The following is a 21,870-nucleotide window of genomic DNA, read 5'->3' as shown; positions in this document are numbered from 1 at the left end:
AAACCCTCATTTCTATCTACTGCAATACTGCTTGGTACTCAATATTGCATAATGTTACCATCTCCCCCAAACCCCACCAAAAAAAGACCTCAATTTCACATAAATGAAATACCAACTGCTGAACACAGACAAGTATTTCAGTGTTGGAGTTGGGTTTGAGAGTGAAAAATATTCTATTATAAGCATTAATATAAAAGGAAAGTAAAATTTTGTTCTGCAAATAGCATTGATCTATAATTCTATTTTAATAAATATCAATAATGGTGATGATTACTGGCATACAGTATAGCAAACCTCTAAATTTGCCTATACCCCTAAAAGAAAATTTGTACAAAACATACTATAATTCTTAAATATTACAGCTAAGTAACTTTTGTGGGTGTTTTAATCCTTTGTGAATGGAATGAAAATAGAATTGTTTTTTTTTCATGAATAAATATTATATGAACATAAAAATGTTCACAACATACCCTGTGGGGGGAAAACACCTATGGATTTATTTCAGTAGTAGTATTTTATTCTATCTTTTGCACTATATACACATGAAGGTATATTCAATATTTTATAATGTACTACTTGGTATACTTAAAACAGGAATCTAAAATAAAATCAGTAAAAAGGAATATCTTGCACTATATTAAATGTGAATGAGATGAAAAACTTTAAAATTATGATAAATTCTGCATGATTGCATATTTTTATCACTGGAGTTTAAAATTTCACATCTATTAAAATCTATCATTTCACATCTATCACACCTATTAATCTTTTATGTCTCTATATGTTGGAAACTTTTTGTTGTTATATACAGAATTCTAATTAGGGCTGAAAACAGATGCAAGAAAATACTAAATGACTTCTTTAATGATATTTTATACAGGAGTTATAAACTCAAATGTTACCCAATTAGTTCTGTTGAAGTTTTAAATTTTTTTATATGATTTCAAGTGAAACATCTGGCTATTTGCACTTTAAGATAGCAAATTATTAGTAAAATGCTAAAAACATATAGTGAATAGCATCCTGGACTTGTAATTATGGAAGACTCAGGTTTAATACTGTATCCAACACTTCCAATCTGTGTTACCTAGTCACCTAACCTTTCTCAGCCTCAGTTTCCTTATCTCTAACATGAAGAATTCACTGTCTTTTAAGATCTCTTCTAAATCGATGATCCTATGATCCAAATGAAAAATTCTTTCATAAAAAGACTAAACCAAAACCAAAAAACAAGATTCTTCTCAAACAAGGTATTTTCAAGATAACATATATTTTAATAGGAATTTTGGCCCATGCTACTCTATATTCTACATTATGGGCAAATTATGTTCTGGTAAAAGATATCAAATTATGATAAAATCATCTATCACTACTATTTCTTCCAAAGCTTGAATACTGATATATTAGATACACAATGAAGAGGACATCTTAAATATCACCTTGAAATGATTGAAAAATTCAAGAGTATACCTGAATCTACCATACTTTATAGGAATGAGAATCTTTTGAAAAATTTACTTTCTTCTTAGCATGCAGAGACTAAATTCCTTATAGTGTTTCAGAATACTCAACTATTGTCATCATGAGTAGCAAAATATATAACTGTTAATTTTCAAAAATTTGAAAATAAAATTCTGAAATTGAAGCCTGAGATATAATTTTGAATTTAAAACATGAGACATTTTCTTTAAAATAGTTTTAAAAATATCATATTTTGCTACTAAAATTAAATGTGGGCATTTTCTTCTCTCTGAGGAAAAATTTGTGCTCAAAATGAATTTCTAAACATGATTTCAGAAGTTCAGTCATAATATTGGACATGGATTTTGGTTTCACAAAAATAAATATTTGTTAAAAATAAAAATATCAAGTTATCATAAAAGCACAATTTAGATGTAAATATAGTTTGCAATTTAGTGTTATATAGATCATATGGATCATAGCAATGGATGGAAAAATTAAAGCAGCTATCCCTCAAGATGAAAAATCTAATCTATATTATACAAACTTCTTTTTAAAAATAGGTTCTTTAGTGTTCAATAGAGAAAAGTATATTCAGATTTTTAATATTTTCTGTATACTTCTATAGCAAGTTTTCTGTCTTTTAAGCAGCTAGTCTATAGATATATATGTATACATACATATAGATATACATGTGTATACATTTAGAGGTATCAGTTTTAGAGTTGCATTTTTACATACCTTAATTTGAAAATGAATAAAAAGTTTGTTTTAATATAGAAAAGTGATTTTCTGAAAAGATAAATTCTATTTCATAACCTACAATATTTTTTTCTAAATAACTTTTTGTACTTACCCAATCGACTGAATGCCATTTCTATAGGATTTGATGAAATAATGTTTCCTTCCTTGTCTAGTGATATCTACCCAACCACCATCATTGTCTATTATTCCATAATGTATTGCAGCTCTACAGATGCTTGATTGCTTGGTGGAGGAGAAAGGAGAAAGCATAGGGTAAATTATTTCCATGATGAAACACTGTCACACTTTAAGGTTGAAAAGAACATGAAACTATTTACATGACAAAAAAGAATAGATTGACACAGCAAAAACTCAAATATAATTAACCTCCATTTTAAAAATTTTACTCTCTATGAACATTCATAGAAATTCCTCTTCTCTTCAATTCTAAACAATAGTGATTTATTAAGTCCTTATGCTATGCATTGGGAATACAAACAAAACAAACAAAAATATCTTCCTTTTTATATCTTACTTCTATCATTTCAACAGTTTTCAATATCAAATTGTTAAGTAATTTTATTGATCATATTTACCATTTCATAATGTACACTTCCAATAACTTTGGCCTTGCTATCCAAGCAGCCAGCAGGGCACTCATATCTAGACAGAAGGGTTGAAAAGATGTTAAATTTTCTGTATTTGAAAATGACTTTTTATTATTTTCCATAACATCTTGAGAATAAAAGATAAAGGGTACCTATTACAAGTTGTTCCTTTGCACTGGTCTCTTAATCTCACCTCACAAGCAACAATTTGAGCTAAAAATAAGAAGAAATCATCACAAAAGTATTTTAGATAATAGAACAGAGGTTGAACTTTTAAATTTTGGACAAAAGATCATTTTGATTTAGAAACATTAAAATATCTGAAAGCAAATAGTTGATTCTTGTTATTCTTTGTTTGTTTTGGGGGTTTTGGGTTTTTTTTTTTGTTGTTGAGGCACTTGGGGATAAGTGACTTGCCCAGGGTCACAGAGCTAGTAAGTGTCACGTGTCTGAGGCCGGATTTGAACTCAGGTCCTCCTGACTCCAAGGCCGGTGCTCTATCCACTGCACCATCTAGCTGGCAGTAACTTGTTAAAATATCCATCCTATAACTACAAATTTCAATCCTGTATAAAATATAAGGATTAAAATTCCAATATCAAATAGTAACCTCAGAATGAAGTCTTTGAATTAAATGTATTTCAGAATTCGAATGTATCCATTGTCTGAATTATAGGCATATACCCTCCAACAGTTTGGCTGATACAAAACCCTTCTGTGGCTTCTTAGTTTCTTTAGGTCTTTACATAAATATTCCAGAGAAGATGCATCCAATGTACTAATGGTCTTCTCTTGATCTTTTCTATAACATAGGTACTATAGCAATGCTAGAATTATCTGCTTATTCACCTTAACATTGCCTACAATATTTCTCTGGTTTATTTTCCAGTCATATATATTCTTGATTATGTAATTCATTTCTTTCATTTACTATAAAACTTAAACTTTAAAAAATCATGATATTTATTATTCTTAAAGAAAAGATGGTTCAGAATCTATGGCCTGAGCTGTTCCCATTTCAAACATAAAAGTAAAAGTAAGATGAATGTCAATAGCATTACTATTTCAGTTATATGACTCCAATATTTTATATTTGATGCTACATAGATATACATCTTCAGCCACCACGGTCTTAGAGGAATCAAAAGTGCAAAGGGTAATGGAAAGACAGGTGGTGATTCTAATTTGGATACAGGATATCATCAATCAAAGCTATTGTAAAGCCCATCTTTAAGTCCATGTATGACCAGAACAAGAGGTGAGTCAACCACAAACATGAATTCAATGTGTAGGGTAGATTCTCTGAAAAAGACTCTAAATTTTTAAGTGTTTAAATATAATGGTGCTATTATTGTGGCAAACAGACATCAGGAAGTAGGTAATAATTGTATAAAATGAAAAATTAGGATTGGATTTTGATCTTTACCAGTGGAAGAAATAGCCATATTGATGGAAAGTATCAAAGTCTTTTAAAATTCCAATATAATCATTCCCTTTACTACAAAGGAAAACACCTTACACATTTGTTGTGTACTTATAACTTCATTTCTGTTACTGTCATCAGCTCTTGTTTGAATCTGGGGATCATACACTTGTGACTGCTGTCGTTCAATTTCATTTGTTTCTTCTGGTTCACGAGGAGAGAAGTGTCTTTCTGAGCCTTCTGTTATACAGAATGAATTTAAAAAAGAGAAAAAAAACCAAGTTTACATTTATGTCAATTCCAGAAACTTGCTTTGTTAGGATATTCTTATAAATACTGAGTAAGATAAATTAGGAGAAAAACTAGCTGAAAAAAATCTATCAATCAATTATAGTTGAGAGACAGTACAATAAAACAAAAATAATTAAAATAGTAATTAACTTTGAGAGACCTGTGTTCAAATCCTGATTACAAATTATACAAGCAGAGGGAAATCACTTTACAGAGATAAATTTCTTATGTAGAATGTGGACATTCAAATAGAACTTTAAGTTTACATAAATCTTCTCATTTGATCCCACGATAACCTTACTTGCAATGCTAGTTTTCAGTTACAAATAAGAAAGTTCACAGTTGCGGGAAATATTTAGGACAAATGTATCAAACAAGCAGCCTGTGTTCTTTATGTAGTCCACAACCCTCCAAAGTGGAGCTCAAAGCAGATTAAAATGTAATTGGGGTGGGGGGCAGCTAGGTAGTGGACTGACCCTGGATTTGGGATGGCCTGAGTTCAAAACCAGCCTCAGACACTTGACACTGACTAACTCTGTGACCCTGGGAAAATTACTTAACTCTCATTGCCCCACCAACAAAATAAATAACATAATTGGAAAGTATTTCACAAAATAAATAAAAATACAATTAATCATAGATAATACCATATTTTAAAAGTAAGTCAATATGAGGAATACAGAGATCCTAATATATGGATTAGTAGCCCTATTTCTATTTTAGTTTAATGCCACGGATTTATGACATAAATAGAGAAAGGAAAAGGCACTAGCAAAGAAAAAGTCCATGTCCATAATGGTGACAGTGAATAGAGCAGTGAAGAGGGGTCAGGAATTCCTTAGTTCAAATCCTCCCTCAGACACTGACTAGCTGTGTAACCCTGGGCAAGTCACAACCTCTGTCTGTCTCAGTTTTATCATCTAGAAACTGGGAATAATAATCTCACCTACCTCCTAGAGGTATTGTAGTGATAAAATGAGATATTTGTAAAGGACTTTGGAAACCAAAGTTCTATGTAAATTCTATCTATTATTATTGTTGTTGTTGTTGTTGTTGTTGTTAAAACAGGCAAGAGACTAGGAGAACTCATTGCTACTTATTGTGCTCCTCTAGCTAACCATAGGCTAACCATAAATATTTCAACATGTCCTGAAGAGTATTACAAAAAGGGCTTTATCTACTGGAGCCAATCACTTTCCACTATTCTTAATATCTGGTGAGTGGCAAAAAATATGCAAAAGGCAGGTTATATGTTAAAAAATATCAGGTTATGCTACTTATAAAAATGGGCATACTATGAATTATAATTTAAAATTATAATCTAGTTTTTTCTAAAGATATTTAAATCATATATCTTTGTTTTTGTGGGACAATGAGGGTAACGTCACCTGCTACATTGGCAAAAGTCACTGTTTTTTCAATAATAATTTAAATAAGTATTTTAACTCATTCATTTTATATTACCCTTTTATTAGATAAATTTGACTATTTTTTGCTAACTATACTTCTACTAAGAATGTCTTACACCACTTTAAAAGGGAAAACTCTTGTAGTAATGCATAGTCCTTGTAATATTTCAACACTAAAAATCTTGTATTCTTACTCCTTAGGCAAAAGGACATGTGGAGTCATTTTCTGGCCTCAGCACACTAAAATATATATGGCATGAGGTGCTGGGCACAAAATCTACAATCTGATAAGTATATTGAGGAAATTGTGGGTAACAGCCCCAATGTGCAAAAATAAACCACCCATATTAACACTGTTAACCTAATTCCACAATATTACAAGAGCAATGAAAATTAATGATAAATTAAATGGATATTAAAAAAGAAATAAACATAAACTTTTGACTTTTTGAAGTATGTAAATATGCTTTCCTCCCTTGGATGTTTGGAATAGCCATGACAATTTCCATTTATCAATTTCACACAGTTATTACAACTTGGAAATTTTACATATACTTCTCAGTATTTATTTTACAAAACTTTCCTGTACAATTACTTTACTCTAGCTCTGGTAAATTTTGTGGCATTCATGTTAACATATAATATGCATGTCCAAATTGTATTTTATTTTAACATAAAAGCAGTAAGAAAAGTTATCTCTATATAGTAATAATAATTAATATACCTTTGTAGCAAAGATTTTCTCTACAGCTCCCTCCAAAACTGGGTGGACACGCAGAACAGGGACGACCATGTTTGTATGGTGCATGGCCCCACCAGTTGCCCCTTAAAGAGAAAATATAACTTACTGTAAGTTTAACTTCTAATAATTGTGAAGAGATTTGAACAACTTAATATTTTAAATTCTTCCAAAAGTCAGTGGACTAGATTCTGTCAGTTGATTCATACTCCTATCCTTTCACTCTGCAATTATAAAATATAGATAACTGTCTTACCTATACCTTTGGAAATGTTCAAAGTAATCTGAGTAAATATATTCCAATGATTAAACCTTGGCACTGAATATATAATTATATACCATTTCTTGTAACAAAATATGCTTACCTTAGAAAAATAGATTTTATGTAGCTGTATCACATATATAGAACTCTTTTCTAAATATTGCTTATGTTCCTTGTGAAATAATTCACATATTTCTATTGCATTAACATGAGGGAATTATTAATAAATATGGAACATAGAGTATACCGAGTAAAAGAGAAGAGACCAAAAATGTCTCTATATTCATAGTTTACATCCTCAAATTTTACTATAGAGACTAAATCTACTGAATTTGAGAAGTGATAACTACACTTGCTTTTTAAGATCTGTATGGTGTGAGCATGCTAAAAACATTTTTAGGAGTACAAGCTAAGAACAGCGGTCTGACAAATGAAAGCATTTTCAAGTTTTAAGCATAAATTTAGAAATTCATTCCTGTTTCTATACTTACTTGGGAGAATAATTGCACACTAAATAAACTGCTTTAGGCCATATCTGTCCCCAGATGTTCATATTGTGGCACAAATTAATAGCACAACCTATTCTGCTACTTGTAGCCCAAACAACCTACATGACAAGAAACAAAGTTACATCCAATTAGACAAAGAACACCAACATATCTATGAATGAATTGCTGAAGTCTGAATGTGGGAAAAGCAATCGCTTTTTGTTTTTGTTTTTTGTTTTTTGTTTTTGCAGGGCAATGAGGGTTAAGTGACTTGCCCAGGGTCACACAGCTAGTAAGTGTCTGAGGCCAGATTTGAACTCAGGTCCTTCTGAATTCAGGGCCAGTGCTTTATCCACTGCGCCACCTAGCTGTCCCCCAAAAGCTATCACATTAATCATGTAATTCTGACTGCTAATCAAAAGGTATGTATGTGTGATCTTTGGGTCCTTTAGTCTTCCTAAGTCTCAATTTTCACATTTTTGAAATGGGAATGAAACAATTTCTATGCCTACCTCGAAGGGTTATTCTGGTAAACAAATGACACAACAGAAGTACATGTATTTTGTAAAGTGTGGAAGATTATATGAATGCAGGGTTATTAAAAGTATTATCCCTACGTTCACTACTTAAGTGAACATTTTTTTTCAGAAGAAGTCATAGAAATGATGCTGACAAAATATTAAAATGTTGTACAAAGTATGTTTGGCTACTTATATTATTGTTTTCTTTTCTACTGTGCTTCAAAGGAGAGCTAAATTTATTTAAATAACAAAATAACTGACTGGATACTTTACTTTTTTAAAGAGCTCAATCAGAATCTTGAATCAAATCCACCTAGCATTTATGGTAGGTACTTAATGAATGACCAATGGATTGATCTAGTCAAGAGTTACAGAAACAAAATTAATATTGAATTAATAAACAAGTAAATATATAAAAAAACAACCCTTTAATCTTTGTCTATTGGAAAGAATGCTCTAAAAGTACAGAAGGATTTAGAATCAAATAAGTGTCCATTAGGGAAAAGAAAGAAAAAACTAAAGATTATCCTCTTGATTTATAGGCCACAAAATTTAAACAAGGAAAATATTTTTATAAATGTTCTAAGCCAACACTATTTATTTTATAGATTAGAAAAATGAGATGTACAGAGAAATAATTTGCCCAAAGTCACAAAGCTTAGTGGCAGAACTGAAATACACACACACACACACACACACACACAATTGTATATGTCTATATGTATATGTGTGTTTTTATAAAATTCCAGTGCACTTTTGTGCTATAACAAATTAAAATTGCACTAACACTTTTGGGATACACTGTATAGACACACATACATCCCTATTGCAATGTAGGTTTCTTGACTATCAAGTTAATGTATTATTTCTACTAAATCTTGTTTCTCCTAGTTTTATCCTATTTTAGAAAGTCTTATTTATTCTTTTTTGGTTTTTTTATATGTTATCATTTTTGACATATCTCTGATTCTGTTGAACCCTTCCTTGTAGTAAAAGAAAAACATATGCAAAAACAACAAAGAGATAACATCTGATTGCTTATGCTGCCTTAAGCTTCACTACTTCCTTACCAATTTATTAACAGAAGGAAGGTGTGTTTCATTATCAGGTGTCAGAAAAGAGACTGACATTCATTTTAAATAGATACAGCTGCTTGGTTCAGTCTTCTGTCTCTGCATATTGTGATGGCAATGGGGAGGGGGAATGACCTACAGAAATGGAGGCTTAGATTGCCTTCTTTAAAAATTATCTGATAAAGAAAGAGTCTAGACATCAAACTCATGAAAGTTTTAGTATATTGTGATCATCACATATCTAAAACTTTAAAAAATTACATTATCAGGGAAAACAAGAAATGAAACCTCTTGTATAAGTTCTGTAAATAAACAAAAATATGAATTATGGTAAATGGACCATAAAGAAAAGTGATATGTATAAAACTCACATCATTTCTACGTAATACGTACACTTTAAATTATATTTCCACCATTTCAGTAGTAATTAGTCAGATGGTGAAAAATAGAAAGAACACTAAATTTTGGGTCAAAGTACCTGAGGTCCAATCCCAGCTCTGTTCCTTACTATCTTTATGACAATGAACAAGTCATTTCACTTCTATTGGACTCAAAGTACTCATCTGTAAAAATAAAAGGCTGGAATAAATAAACCCTGAAGATCTTTATAGAGGTAATACTAAATAGTAGAACTGGGAATTGAACCTGAATTTAATGGTTCCAAATCTAATGCCCTTACTACCTTATTAAAAATTCAATTACTATTCCTAGTATAACATTGATAACAATCTATAGCCAATAAACATACCTGAGTGTAATGTGTGCAAACTGGACCAGAACATCGAAAGGGGCAATATGGGTTACATTCATGTGGATAAGGATAGGTAAAGTCTCTCACTTCATCATACCATGCTTGGACATGGAATGTTGGAGGCCTGTATCTATATTAAATGAAATCAGAATTTAGAATTTATTAAAACTCCAACTAGGTAAGGGAAAATAAGATAATTAAATATTGTAATGAGTCATTTAATACAACCTTAGAGATAGATTTTTGAAAGAAATTATAATCATGTTTTGAAAAATGTTTGACTTTTCTGTCACTAATTTAACCCATCTAATAGAGGAGCTGTCCAGGTGCTGCTATTTATTACTTTGTCTGATTTAAATTTGGTCCTAAGATTATGCTATCTTACAGAGATATAGTAATATGAATTTGCAAATGAAACTCACATTTTGTAAAACTAAAAGTTCTATTTTAAATTACCTTCCCCAGTGTGCCCCCAAATTCTGTCCAATTGATGGAAGCAGGCTTGCAGGTCCATGTTCCCACAGGCAAGTTTCAGCCCAGGATTCTGCAGATCGTTCTAGCTCTACATCCCAGGTCTATAATTAAAAAGCAAAGTTATATGTATGTGTATACATGGAGTTTTGGATTTTAGTCAGAATTGATTGGTTGTGCTCTGTCCCCATCCTTCTAATGTTTGCATTTAGGTGTCACTTTAAATGTTCCAAATGCAAGAATTTATTTTTTTCAAAAGGGGATAGGGAGAATAACATTTAATGAGAATAAATACTTAACATATTGAAATGTATCTTTTTTTTAAGTGGGGCAATTGGGGTTAAGTGACTTGCCCAGGGTCACACAGCTAGCAAGTATTAAGTGTCTGAGGCTGGACTTGAACTCAGGTACTCCTGACTCCAGGGTCGGTGCTCTATCCACTGCACCACCTAGATGCCCCGAAATGTATCTTTGAAGAAAATAATTTTAAATTATTTAAGTTGATTCTTCAAAATAAAGAAAGCCTACCAAAATTTTACCATTCATTGACATTATTCAGCAGCTAGGTGGGCCAGTGTGTAAAAACACTGAATTTGGACTAAAAAATAGTTCAGCTGAAATTCCACTTTTGACACTTATTAGCTGTGAGACTCTGAGAAAGTCACTGAACCTCTGTTTGCCTCAGTTCCTCAATCTATAAAGTTGGAGTAATAATAGCACCTACCTTCCAGAGTTATTGTAAGGATTGAGTGAAATATATTCAATATTTTGAAAATCTTACATGACTATGTAAATTCTGGATGTTAATAATGTTATTAATAATATTATTGTTAATAATATTAAAGTCTTAATAAAGGAAAACTAAAACAAATCTTTTTGGTTTTGCTGACAAACTCATTACAAAACCCTTCTCCCAAGTTCTCAGTGCAAAAATGCATATGTACACACATAAATGAACATCTAAAAATATTAAATAATTAATATAATTTAGTTCATGACATCAATTACTCTTACCATTGTAGAATGGAAATCAATTAATTAATTTTTTAGTTGACCTCATGTATTTATTAGCAACTGAGGGATTTTAGATAGATAAAATATTTGGGTTTTTTGGACACAATTGTGTGGTTATTCAATGCCACATAACTACAGCAAGTTTTAAAACTGCATGCGCTGTTAAATGTATAGCTTATGTACTTATGATCTAATGAACTTATGAACTAAACATTTTATGTAACAAGTATGATTTTAGATTCAAAAAATTTGTTCCAACGTAAGACTCAAATACAGTCTTCCTGAAATATTTCATCTTAGTATTAAAGTGACCCAGGTTTCTAGGAAGCTATACTAGTAAGTTCCAACTTTAAAAAGTTTCAAATATAGGCCCAAGGAGCAACCTAGTTAAGTTTGTAAATCATTTCCAGACTGTTTCATAAGGTGATCAACTTTTCAGTAACCACAGCTCTAAAAAAATTATCTAGTCTGTCTGATTGACACTAAGAAGGTGTAACCTTCATTAGTTGAAAATTACTGTCCAGTCATTTTCAGTCATGTTCAACACTTTGTGATCCCATTTGGGTTTTTCGTAGTGAAGATACTGAGTGGTTTGCCATTTTCTTCTCCAGCCCATGTTACAAAGGAGGAACTGAAGTAAACAGGGTTTAGTGACTTACCTGGAATCAATCACACCGCTAGTAAGTGTCTGAGGCCAGATTTGAACTCAGGAAGATGAGCCTTCCTTATTCCAAGCCCAGTACTCTAGAGAATACCAGCACCAACATCACAGATCATTGAAGTACCAGAAAAAACAGAAGCAGTATAATTCAACTATTTCGAATTCATTGTGGTCTATCTGCATATAATATGTCTTCTAGAAATTTCATTCAGTTGCTTATTTCATCTTAATAGGATATAGGAAATAAAAATGACAACATTCTGGTTATATCTAATTCTTTAACATATGAGTAAATAAGGTTGGTGTCTTTTATAATTTTCTGTCTTTAAATTTCCATTACAGACATGACTACTGATCCTTTGCTTAAGAAATTTTTGGAATTTGTCTATATATTGCACCAGCAATCACTAATTTATGAATATATAAGGAGTGCAGTGGATAGAGTATCTGGCCTGGAGTAAAGAAGACCTGAGTTGAAATCAAGCTTCATACGTTTATTATTTGTGTAACTCTGGGCAAATCACTTAATCCTGTTTGCCTCAGTTTCCTCAACTGTAGAATGGGGATAACAATAGCACCTACCTCCCAGGGTTGTTGGGAGGATCAAATAACATAATAATTATAAAGATCTTAGGACATTGCCTGGCACAGAGTAAGCACTATACCAATATTAATTATAATCATCATCATCACCATTACCACCACCAGCATTACTACTATTAATGGTATTCCTGATTCCAGAATCCCCTAAGGACTATGCTTTCTTGTCTCTGGACCAATGTACAGTACATTTTCTATACCTGGAATTCCCTCTGCCATAATTTCTGAAACATAGCTCAACTGTTATGTCCTTTCCTTGGTCCATCTCTATGAGCTGAAAATGTTGCCATGATATCCTAATGCCTTTTCACTATCTGTCTCCCATGCCTGGACTAGTCTCTTTCCTCAACTCTGCCTCTTAGCTTCCCTGGCTTCTTTCAAATCTCAACTTTTAAAAGTCACTATCTAATAGTAGCATTCATTAATTAATTACTAGGTTTGCCTGCAGAATAATCATTTCTTCTGGCACAGAACTTTTCTACAACTATATACTAAATTATTGGAGGATTCACATCACTGGTAAGAAATACACAAATTGATGATATTTCTTATGTGCAACTTGTATAGTACTTGGTGGATCATACCTGAATGGCCAAGTGTTCATGGTAACTAAGGATGCCTAACAGAACTTTCATCTTTGGGAATGTGTGTATAATATTCAATCACAGGCATCATGGTTGAGAAGGGATGTTAGAAGTCATTTAGTCTAATTTCCTCATTCCAGAGATCAGAAAACAGGCTTAGAGAGACAAAGTGACTAATCCCCTAGTCCTTTCTTTTATTTCCATATAAGATTATATTTTTAATTTATAAGTTTTGTTATCCTTACTATATGCCAGGTACTGTTCTAAGTACTTGGAATGTAAATACAAGCAAAAAGAAAGCCAGTGCCTGACCTTAAGTAGCTTACTTTCTAATGGGGGAAGAGAACACATTTTACATAGAATTTTTCATCTTTTTAAAATAAATATGTTCTCTTGTCAGTGTTACCAACTAGAGAAATGAGAGTAATCTGTATTTAAAACTAATTATGTTTCTCAGATAAATACTTTGAAATGACTTTATTTTGCTTTTGCAAATCAAATCTCTAGGCAAAATAAATTAACTTTGTTGTTTGTAATTGAAACTTTTAAAATTATGAAATAAGATAATTTGTAAACGTGTATTTTTTTCTTTTCTTTTTTTTTGGGGGGGGGTGAGGCAATTGTGGTTAAGTGACTTGCCCAGGGTCACACAAATAGTATATGTCAAGTATCTGAGCTAGGATTTGAACTCAGGTCCTCCTAACTCCAGAGCTAGTGCTCTATTCATGGTACCACCTAGCTGCCCCTGTAAACATGTATTACTTGAGAAAAGTTACCATGCTATTTCTCTTCTTTTCAATGCCACTATTTAAAAATAAATTATTGATACTATCTCCATTTCCCTATCTATTGTCTCATTAGTTTTCTGCAATATAGTTTCCATGTCCAGCACTCCAATAAAACCATTCTTAATCTCACCAAATACCTTACTTAATCTAGTAACACCTATTCCTTCAGTTTCCTCAACTGTAAAATGGCGATAGCACTTCCTTTGCAGGATTGTTAAAAGGATCAAATGAGATAATATTTGTAAAGTGGTTAGTATAATGACTGTCCCATAGTTGGTGCTGTAAAAATGCTTATTTCTTCCTCTTGCCTCCTTCCCCCTGTCATGCAGTATGTTAGCTATTTTTCCTACTGTTGTGGTCATCAGAAAATTAAATAAACATGCTATCTATGCCTTTATCCAAATCCACTAAAGAAAAAAGCCAAATGGCCATCTCTAGGATACTTCTTTAGTATCCTACCTGATTGCTTCAAAAACCTCCTCACTCTCTTTAATCAGTACAATCTCTTTTTCCTTTTTCAATGCAGTGTGCATTGCGCCACAAAGCCATTCTTCCTCCAGTAACATCTTGTTATTCTTTGGCTCAAAAATTTCAGTTCTTCCCAACTTTCAACTATATTCTTCTTGCTGAATTTCAAGACTGTTCATAATCTAACCTATCCAACTTTATTTTACACTATTTTTCCAAAAGCAAACCTTAGCCCAATCATGCCATTCTCCTTACTATCCTCTAAATATGACAGGATTATTCATATCTCCATATACTTTTTCTAATATCAGCTGTCACCTTAAAAATCCTCTCTTTTTTCTAACTATAAAAATCCTATCCATCTTTGAAAGCCCAGCCAAGTCACATCTTAGGTCTTAATGATCATTTCATTCTCTGCAATTAAACTCTGTAATCTATGTTGTTGAGAGATGATGTGTCATAATTGTCAAAGAACGAGTCAGAAAGACTTCAAGTTCTGATCCTGACATATATTGTATGTGGGACAAGGACAATTCATTTAATCTCTCAGCATTCTATCCAGTTCTCTAAGAATTGCAGAAGGAGCTGACCTGCATTCATTTTCTCACCTGGAAGCTTACTATATGAAAAAAAATCATAAGTCCAATCCCTAACTATATGTTTTAGCATTTACTTACATTGTTCTGTATGGTTTGTTATTTCATGTATGTTGTATCCACAGCTGGACTAAATTGTAAAGAACTTAAAGGAAGGCTCCAGGCAGGAGCATGCAGGTAAATGTTTAACAACTTGCTTTTGGGGGAGGGGGTGGGTTGTAAGCACAACACACTTTTAAATTACATCTGCATTGCTAACATTTTCTCCATCATTTAAATGCAAATTGAAGCATACTATTTTCACTTTTGTTGTTTTTTGTTTGTTTCTTCTTTCTTGTGTTTTTTCCCTTTTGTTCTGATTCTTCTCTCACAATATGACTAATGTGGAAATATGTTTCATGTGATTGTTATATATAACATATATTGCTTGCTGGATTTGGGAGGGGGAGGGAAAGGAAGGAGGGAGAAAAATTTGGAATTCAAAATCTTACAAAAAATGAATGTTGGGAACGATCTTCACATGTAATTGAAAAATAAAATAAAATTTAAAAAATTAATCAAGCCCTCATTTATAGTGTTTGCTGGTCTCTAAAGTACAAATTATCTTAATGAAAATTAAACAAGTGTTCCTCCAATTCCCTTGATTCTATGATTTATAACTATATTTCCCTTATTTCCTTTCCATTCCACTCTCCCCTCTCTGTTCAATGACACAGTCAATACTTACAGAGTGACTTGACATACGCAGAAGATATTGTCTTGGATCATCATAAAAAGAAAGAGCACAAATCTAACACAGTGAGATACAAACACTGAGCACTGACCTAAAAAGGAATGAATTCCAAAAGGAAAGAAGATGCACAATTTTACAAAGTATTTCCTCAAGATTATCTTTAGAGGTGAGTGGCGAAATCATTATATCTCCATTTTATAGTTGAGAAAACTAAGGTTGAGGAACCTGGAATAATTTATTCAAGGTCATTTAAACTAGGTGAAAGAGCCAAGAAACAAACCTGGAACTTCTAACCCCAAGTAAAGTGCTTTCCATTATTCCAAGTGTTAGAAATGTCTTTATATGAAGTCAAAATCATAACTACTTTTTGATTTTAATTCTGACCTTTGGAGAAAGCTGAAATAAATCTACTCTACTTCCACATTACAACCATTTAAATTATATATCACATAGCTATTTAATGGCAGTAGAGTAGAGCAGAAAGAACATTAAATATGGGGTCATAGGACTTGAGTTTCAATTATGGTTCTAGTACTTACTTCCTCTTTGTGACCTTAAACAAATTACTCTCCCTGAACCTTAGGTTACTCATTTGTCAAATCTGTATGGTGTATGAGCAGTTCAGATTTGGTGTGATGCTTTGATGAACCTTTTCAGGGCAGCTCATCCACCTTTGGCATCACCTTCACCCAAATCTCACCTGTGCCTCCAAGAAACTGTAGCATCTGCTGATGTGACACCCTGGTATACTATCTTGGCAGGTGGGTTAAACCAGGTTGAGGGTAATCAACAGGCCTAAAACATATTGGTGAATTAAGGGAGTATCTACCCTAAGAATGTGAATACTTTCTCCAACATAATGGGTGGATGAGAGCAATTTATTCCAATGGGCCATGAAGGTAGATGAAGGAGAGCTAGGTCAGACATTAAAGGTGCCAATGTCATCCACTACCATTTTGACTTTTGTCCTGCCTCACTTAAATCCAACTCACCTCCCAGGTCAAGACATCACCTGTGATATCATTAGTCTCTTTGAAAACAAAAGACAAACAACAGAAGATCTTCTAGGTCCTTTCCATCTCCAAATATGTGATTCTATGAATTTTTGTTGGATTGCAGTTTTTCAAACTCTTCTTTTTCAAATTCCATCCTGAAATCTCTCCTCTGTTCTCACTCCAATTTATCAATGTCCCCTCTTGGAATGTGACATTGAATACAATAATTTATCTGTGGTCTGACTAGTCAAGACCACACTGAGACTTTTAACATCCTAGTCTACTTGGCAACCAATAGCCAGGTATATGGTATTTATAATGGCTTCCTTATTGAGGGTAAATTTTGGAAAGCCAGGGAAAATATGTTGAATTATTTGACAGTACCAGAAGCCAATGTAAAGATTTGTATGTATTTAAAAGCATGGCTCAAGAACCAGGAATCTACCAAAATTTAAAGAGCAAAAGAGAAATCCTTTAGGAATATCAGTAGGTTCAGTCTCTTTAGAGCAAACAAAACCAATTGGCTTCCATAACAATAGATTAATTCATCAATGATCACAACCATGCCAGAGAGAGCTCAGCTTAAATCAGGGTTCCTAACAAGTCATTGATGAGTTATTAAGGCCCCTATGTTTCTGAAACAGGCATGCCTAGAAAACATTAGAAGGTGTCATGGACACAGTTGTTATTAACTTCATGACAAAAAGTCATCATTGTGAACAGTTCTTTGTTGTTTTCTGAGTCAGGAAATTTGCAACACAGACCAACTAAAAATTTTTTTTATCCTAAATGTAGAACTTTTCCAACTCATTGAGATATTCGGGTGGGGGGGGGGAGGATAGAGGGAAATGGCCTTTGATTCTCTCATTCAGTTATTCTTCCTGAATTACAATCATTTGAAAATCTAGTAATAATTTCTAGGTCTTCATGAAATACAATGAAAAAAGTGTTGAAATGACCAAAATCAATAATAGAGCTAGCTACAACAAGCAACTAAAGATCTCTCTCTGGGTATAGATTAACCACAAAATACTCTTTGAATAAGAACAATCCCCTAGATTTTCTTGACTCTAATATATAATCTAATAACTGGATTGATCAACTATAATCTAAATACAATGCTAAAAAGTCAAATCTAGAGTTGTATTGATAACTTTAGCTATGTAGAATAAATTTGAAACAATAAGTTCTAACCCGTCTTGTCCTAAAAGTCTATGATTATTAAAAAAAAATACCTGTTAAGCAAACAAAACCAAAAAGCTTAATCAAGAGCCAAGGTAACCATAAAACAAGGGACTGGTAAGCAATCAATCATAATTTGGAGACAAATTGGGAGAGAATTTTGGCCAGTATCTTTGTCCCTAAATAACCCAAGATTGATAATGGATTCATTTTAATGTTTCAACAAAACTTATTTATTTAATCAATACTAAATTATAATTATTCTAAAATTATTATTTAACAGAACCAGAAGGGTCATTGGAAGTCATCTGGTCCAATTCTTACCTAAATAATGCCTTTTGTTTATATAGTCTTTGTTTGAAGACCTCTAGTGAACACTCATTATCCATCCTGAGGCAACCAAATATATTTCTGGACAATTCTAATTTGATTCACAATTTGTCATCTTTTAACTTCCACCCATTGGTCTTAATTTTACTTTTTAATGCCAGATGAAGAAAAGTTAAAGCCTTTTTGATGTGACTATCCTTCAACAATTTGAAGATTGTTATCATGTTCTATATAGGTCTTTTCTCCAGGTTCAACATTTCCATTTCCTTCAGACAATCCTCTTACAGCACAACCTCTAGTTTTCTCACTATATTTTTGTATATACTCCAGCTTATCCATATGTCTTCCAAAATATGGTATCTACAATTGGACATATCCTCTTGAAGTGGTCTCTGTATGAGACACTACAGTGGGGTGATCATATTTCTCTTAATGAAACCATTATACCTCTATTACTATAACTTCCTCTTGCTTTTCCTTCCCACATTATGCTAACTTACTAAGTTTCTGCAAGTACCAAAAGGAAGTTGTTGTTTTTTTTTCCCACATGAATTGTTTGTTCATTATATATTATCTAACATACACCTGTGCAGTTAATTTCTTTGTAATCCAATGATCTCTTTGGTGCCAAATCACATGATTCTCAGTACTCACCTGCCTCAACCTCTCTCAAGCAACTGACACTTGATCAATGTCTAGAGCCTCATGAGTACTCTTCTAGCTCTTGGTTTTTGTGACACTGGCCTCTTTTGGTTCTACTCTTACCTTTCTGATCACACTTCAATTTGCTAATAAATAATCTTTGGGTTTGGTCATTAAGCCAGTTCTGAATCCACCTCACTTTATCACACTTCCATCTTGCCTACAAGATGGCCAAAGAATATCAACTTATTTTGTTTTTGATTTTGTTTTGTTTTGTTTTGTTTTGTTTTGTTTTTTAGTGAGGCAATTGGTGTTAAGTGACTTGCCCAGGGTCACACAGCTAGTAAGTGTTAAGTGTCTGAGGCCAGATTTGAACACAGGTCCTCCTGAATCCAGGGCCGGTGCCCTATCCACTGCACCATCTAGCTGCCCCCAAATTCTTTTCTAAAATCTAGATATGACATGGCCCTGAAATTCTTCTCATTTATTAGTAAAAAGACAAACAAACAAATATGAAGTTAGTCTGGCATGGCTTGTTCTTAAGGAAGACATCTTTACAGTTCTAAGTACTTTTCTAAGTTCTAATTATTCTTCTATCCTTTATTCTGTTTTAGACTTTTAAAGCATTCAGACTTTTCCTCTTTTTTAAACATGAGAACATTGCTTATCTTTAGTCTCAGAACACTTCTCCTGTGTTTTAAGATTACTCAAAGATCGTGGATAGCAGGTCATGAAACACATTCAAAAATCCATCATGCAACCAAGCATGTAGTGCATCCTTGCCTAGTGAAGGCAGATAAATGCTTTTATTATATGCCAATTTATTTTGTGTTCCCCATTCCAGTTACCATTTTTAATTTATGATTCCTCATGTGATAGAAAAAAAGCTATCTTGATCAGCTAACTTGATAATGAAAACTCAAATATGTCTGTTCTTTGATGCATGAATTTAATATTTTGAGTGGTACCCCAAAATGAAATTTTACTGAAGTATTTTTATACTATTATAAGACAGAAACAGTATTTCTAATTTTCCCTTTTTTGTTTACATATAATACTGCAGGTTAAGGCTACCAGCAGCTCCTAACCACCTCCTTTTAACTGCTGGCTAGTCCCCCACCAACTCCTGTTTAAATATAGTTTTGCAAATTCAGGCAAAATTTTGAGAAAGATTTTTCTCCAGCTGTTCACCAAAATTTACTTTAAAACCAACCATTCTCTAAAAATTCTGTCACAATAGATATATGACCTGAATGAAACTTCCTATTATCACTGCATCTGGTTCCCACTTTCTTAGGATAAAGCATTTTTTTTCAAAGCAAAAAATTTGTTAACCTCTGTGACCCAATGATATTTTCCTAGAAAACCATCCAATTAAATTGGAGGCATTATCATCTTCTTTTTTCAGAATACTTGAGAAAGCACTTTTAAACACTCCCATCTCAGCTGGTGATATTGTTAGTAATATATATAGCCAGGGGTGGCAAACTGACCCAGGGGTCAAATCTAGATGTTGCCTAGTTTTGAATGGCTTGGCAGTTAATGATAGTTTTTACATTTTAAAAAACAATAAGGGGGCATCTAGGTGGCGCAGTGGATAAAGCACCAGCCCTGGATTCAGGTGTACCTGAGTTCAAATCCGGCCTCAGACACTTGACACTTACTAGCTGTGTGACTCTGGGCAAGTCACTTAATCCCCAATGCCTGAAAAAACAAAAACAAAAGAAAAAAAAACAATAAAACTTTATTTACAAATGTAAAAACCATTCTTGCTTAATCGTCTGATAAAAGCTGTAGACCACAATTTACTTCTGCCTGATCTAGACATTTGCAACTACCTTTAACATCAATAAAACATCCAAAGACGTCTCTCGGGATAAGCCAGAAATACACAATTTAGAATACATCCAGAATAAATCCTAATTTATGCCATTACTGACTAGCCAAAGAACCAAAAAAAGATTTGAATTTTAAATTTTCAATAGATTAGATATAAGTGGTGCAATAAGAGGGTTGGTTCTGTAGCCAGGACTTCTGTTAAATCCCACCTGGAATATTTATCATGTGTGTGACTTTCGTCATATCATCTGGATTAACTTTTCTCTTTAAAATGAGTGGATTGACTGACATAGCCTCAGAGGTTTGTTCCAACTTTGGCTTTATGGTCTGATTCTCTTGCTTTCCACAGTGATTATTATTATACATTAGCAAGGAATAATTATTAATGTGAATGTTTCCTTTTGTTCCTCTTTCCATGGGAGGAGTTTACACTTTATTGGTTCAGTTTACAACAAACTATGCACTTCACCAAGAGATGAAAAAAATATGATCCGTGGGACATTGCCATATCTCTCGATTTTCATACTATCTAATAGGGGAGGAAGAGGTTGTACATTAATGACTGGGAAAAAAGGATGGATATAGTAAAGGAAAAGAAGATCTTTCAACTGGTTGCTATAAGAAAGTTGAGAAAGGTAAAAAATACTTTTGATCAGGGTATGCAGGAGAATGAAAGAAGGCATCAAAAAAAAGAGATAGAACTCAGGTTGCATCTTGAAAGAAGAAAATTAAACAGAAGGAGAAGGAAAGGAATTGGGCATGGAGGGAGAGTTAATTCTATCCAAGATGGATAGAGTAAATAAAAGCATGGGAATAGGAAAGGACAGTTTGAGAACAGAGGACAGTGCTGATTCTGACTGCATAGTTCAGGTTGGCTACGATATGGAATACATAAAGGGAATACTATGAGATAAGACTAAAGTCAAAATGGGAGGAATAGGGGAAGGTAAAATGTTAGAATCAGGAGCCTATGCTTCATTCAGTATCCGATGGAGAGCCACCAAAAATTTCCTTTTTCTTTCTTTCAGTGGGGCAATGAGGATTAAGTGACTAGAACAGGGTCACACAACTAGTAAATGTTCAGTGTCTGAAGGCCGTATTTGAACTCAGGTCATCCTGAATCCAGGGACAGTGCTTTATCTACTGCACCATCTAGCTGCCCACCAAAATTTTCAAATGAGTGAAAGGATATGTTCA

The 21,870-nt window shown here is 33.0% G+C and overlaps 1 protein-coding gene across 1 annotated transcript in view; it reads right to left on the bottom strand.

Annotated features, from left to right (window-relative positions):
• The window catches only part of CRISPLD1 (cysteine rich secretory protein LCCL domain containing 1), a 50,678-nt gene that overhangs the window by 15,402 nt on the left and 13,406 nt on the right, over positions 1 to 21,870 (bottom strand). Inside the window, exons 3-10 of the mRNA XM_043976571.1 lie at positions 10,227 to 10,345; positions 9,768 to 9,900; positions 7,429 to 7,544; positions 6,661 to 6,761; positions 4,333 to 4,476; positions 2,966 to 3,026; positions 2,802 to 2,868; positions 2,318 to 2,448 (exon numbers count right to left, since the gene is read on the bottom strand). Coding sequence (XP_043832506.1) covers positions 2,318 to 2,448; positions 2,802 to 2,868; positions 2,966 to 3,026; positions 4,333 to 4,476; positions 6,661 to 6,761; positions 7,429 to 7,544; positions 9,768 to 9,900; positions 10,227 to 10,345 — 872 coding nt within the window. The remainder of the gene's footprint in view (positions 1 to 2,317; positions 2,449 to 2,801; positions 2,869 to 2,965; positions 3,027 to 4,332; positions 4,477 to 6,660; positions 6,762 to 7,428; positions 7,545 to 9,767; positions 9,901 to 10,226; positions 10,346 to 21,870) is intronic.

Source organism: Dromiciops gliroides, chromosome 1 (assembly GCF_019393635.1).
Source record: "Dromiciops gliroides isolate mDroGli1 chromosome 1, mDroGli1.pri, whole genome shotgun sequence".
NCBI classification, from domain to species: domain Eukaryota; kingdom Metazoa; phylum Chordata; class Mammalia; order Microbiotheria; family Microbiotheriidae; genus Dromiciops; species Dromiciops gliroides.
Note: the sequence above shows the minus strand (reverse complement) of the source record. Positions and strands in the feature narration are given on the sequence as shown.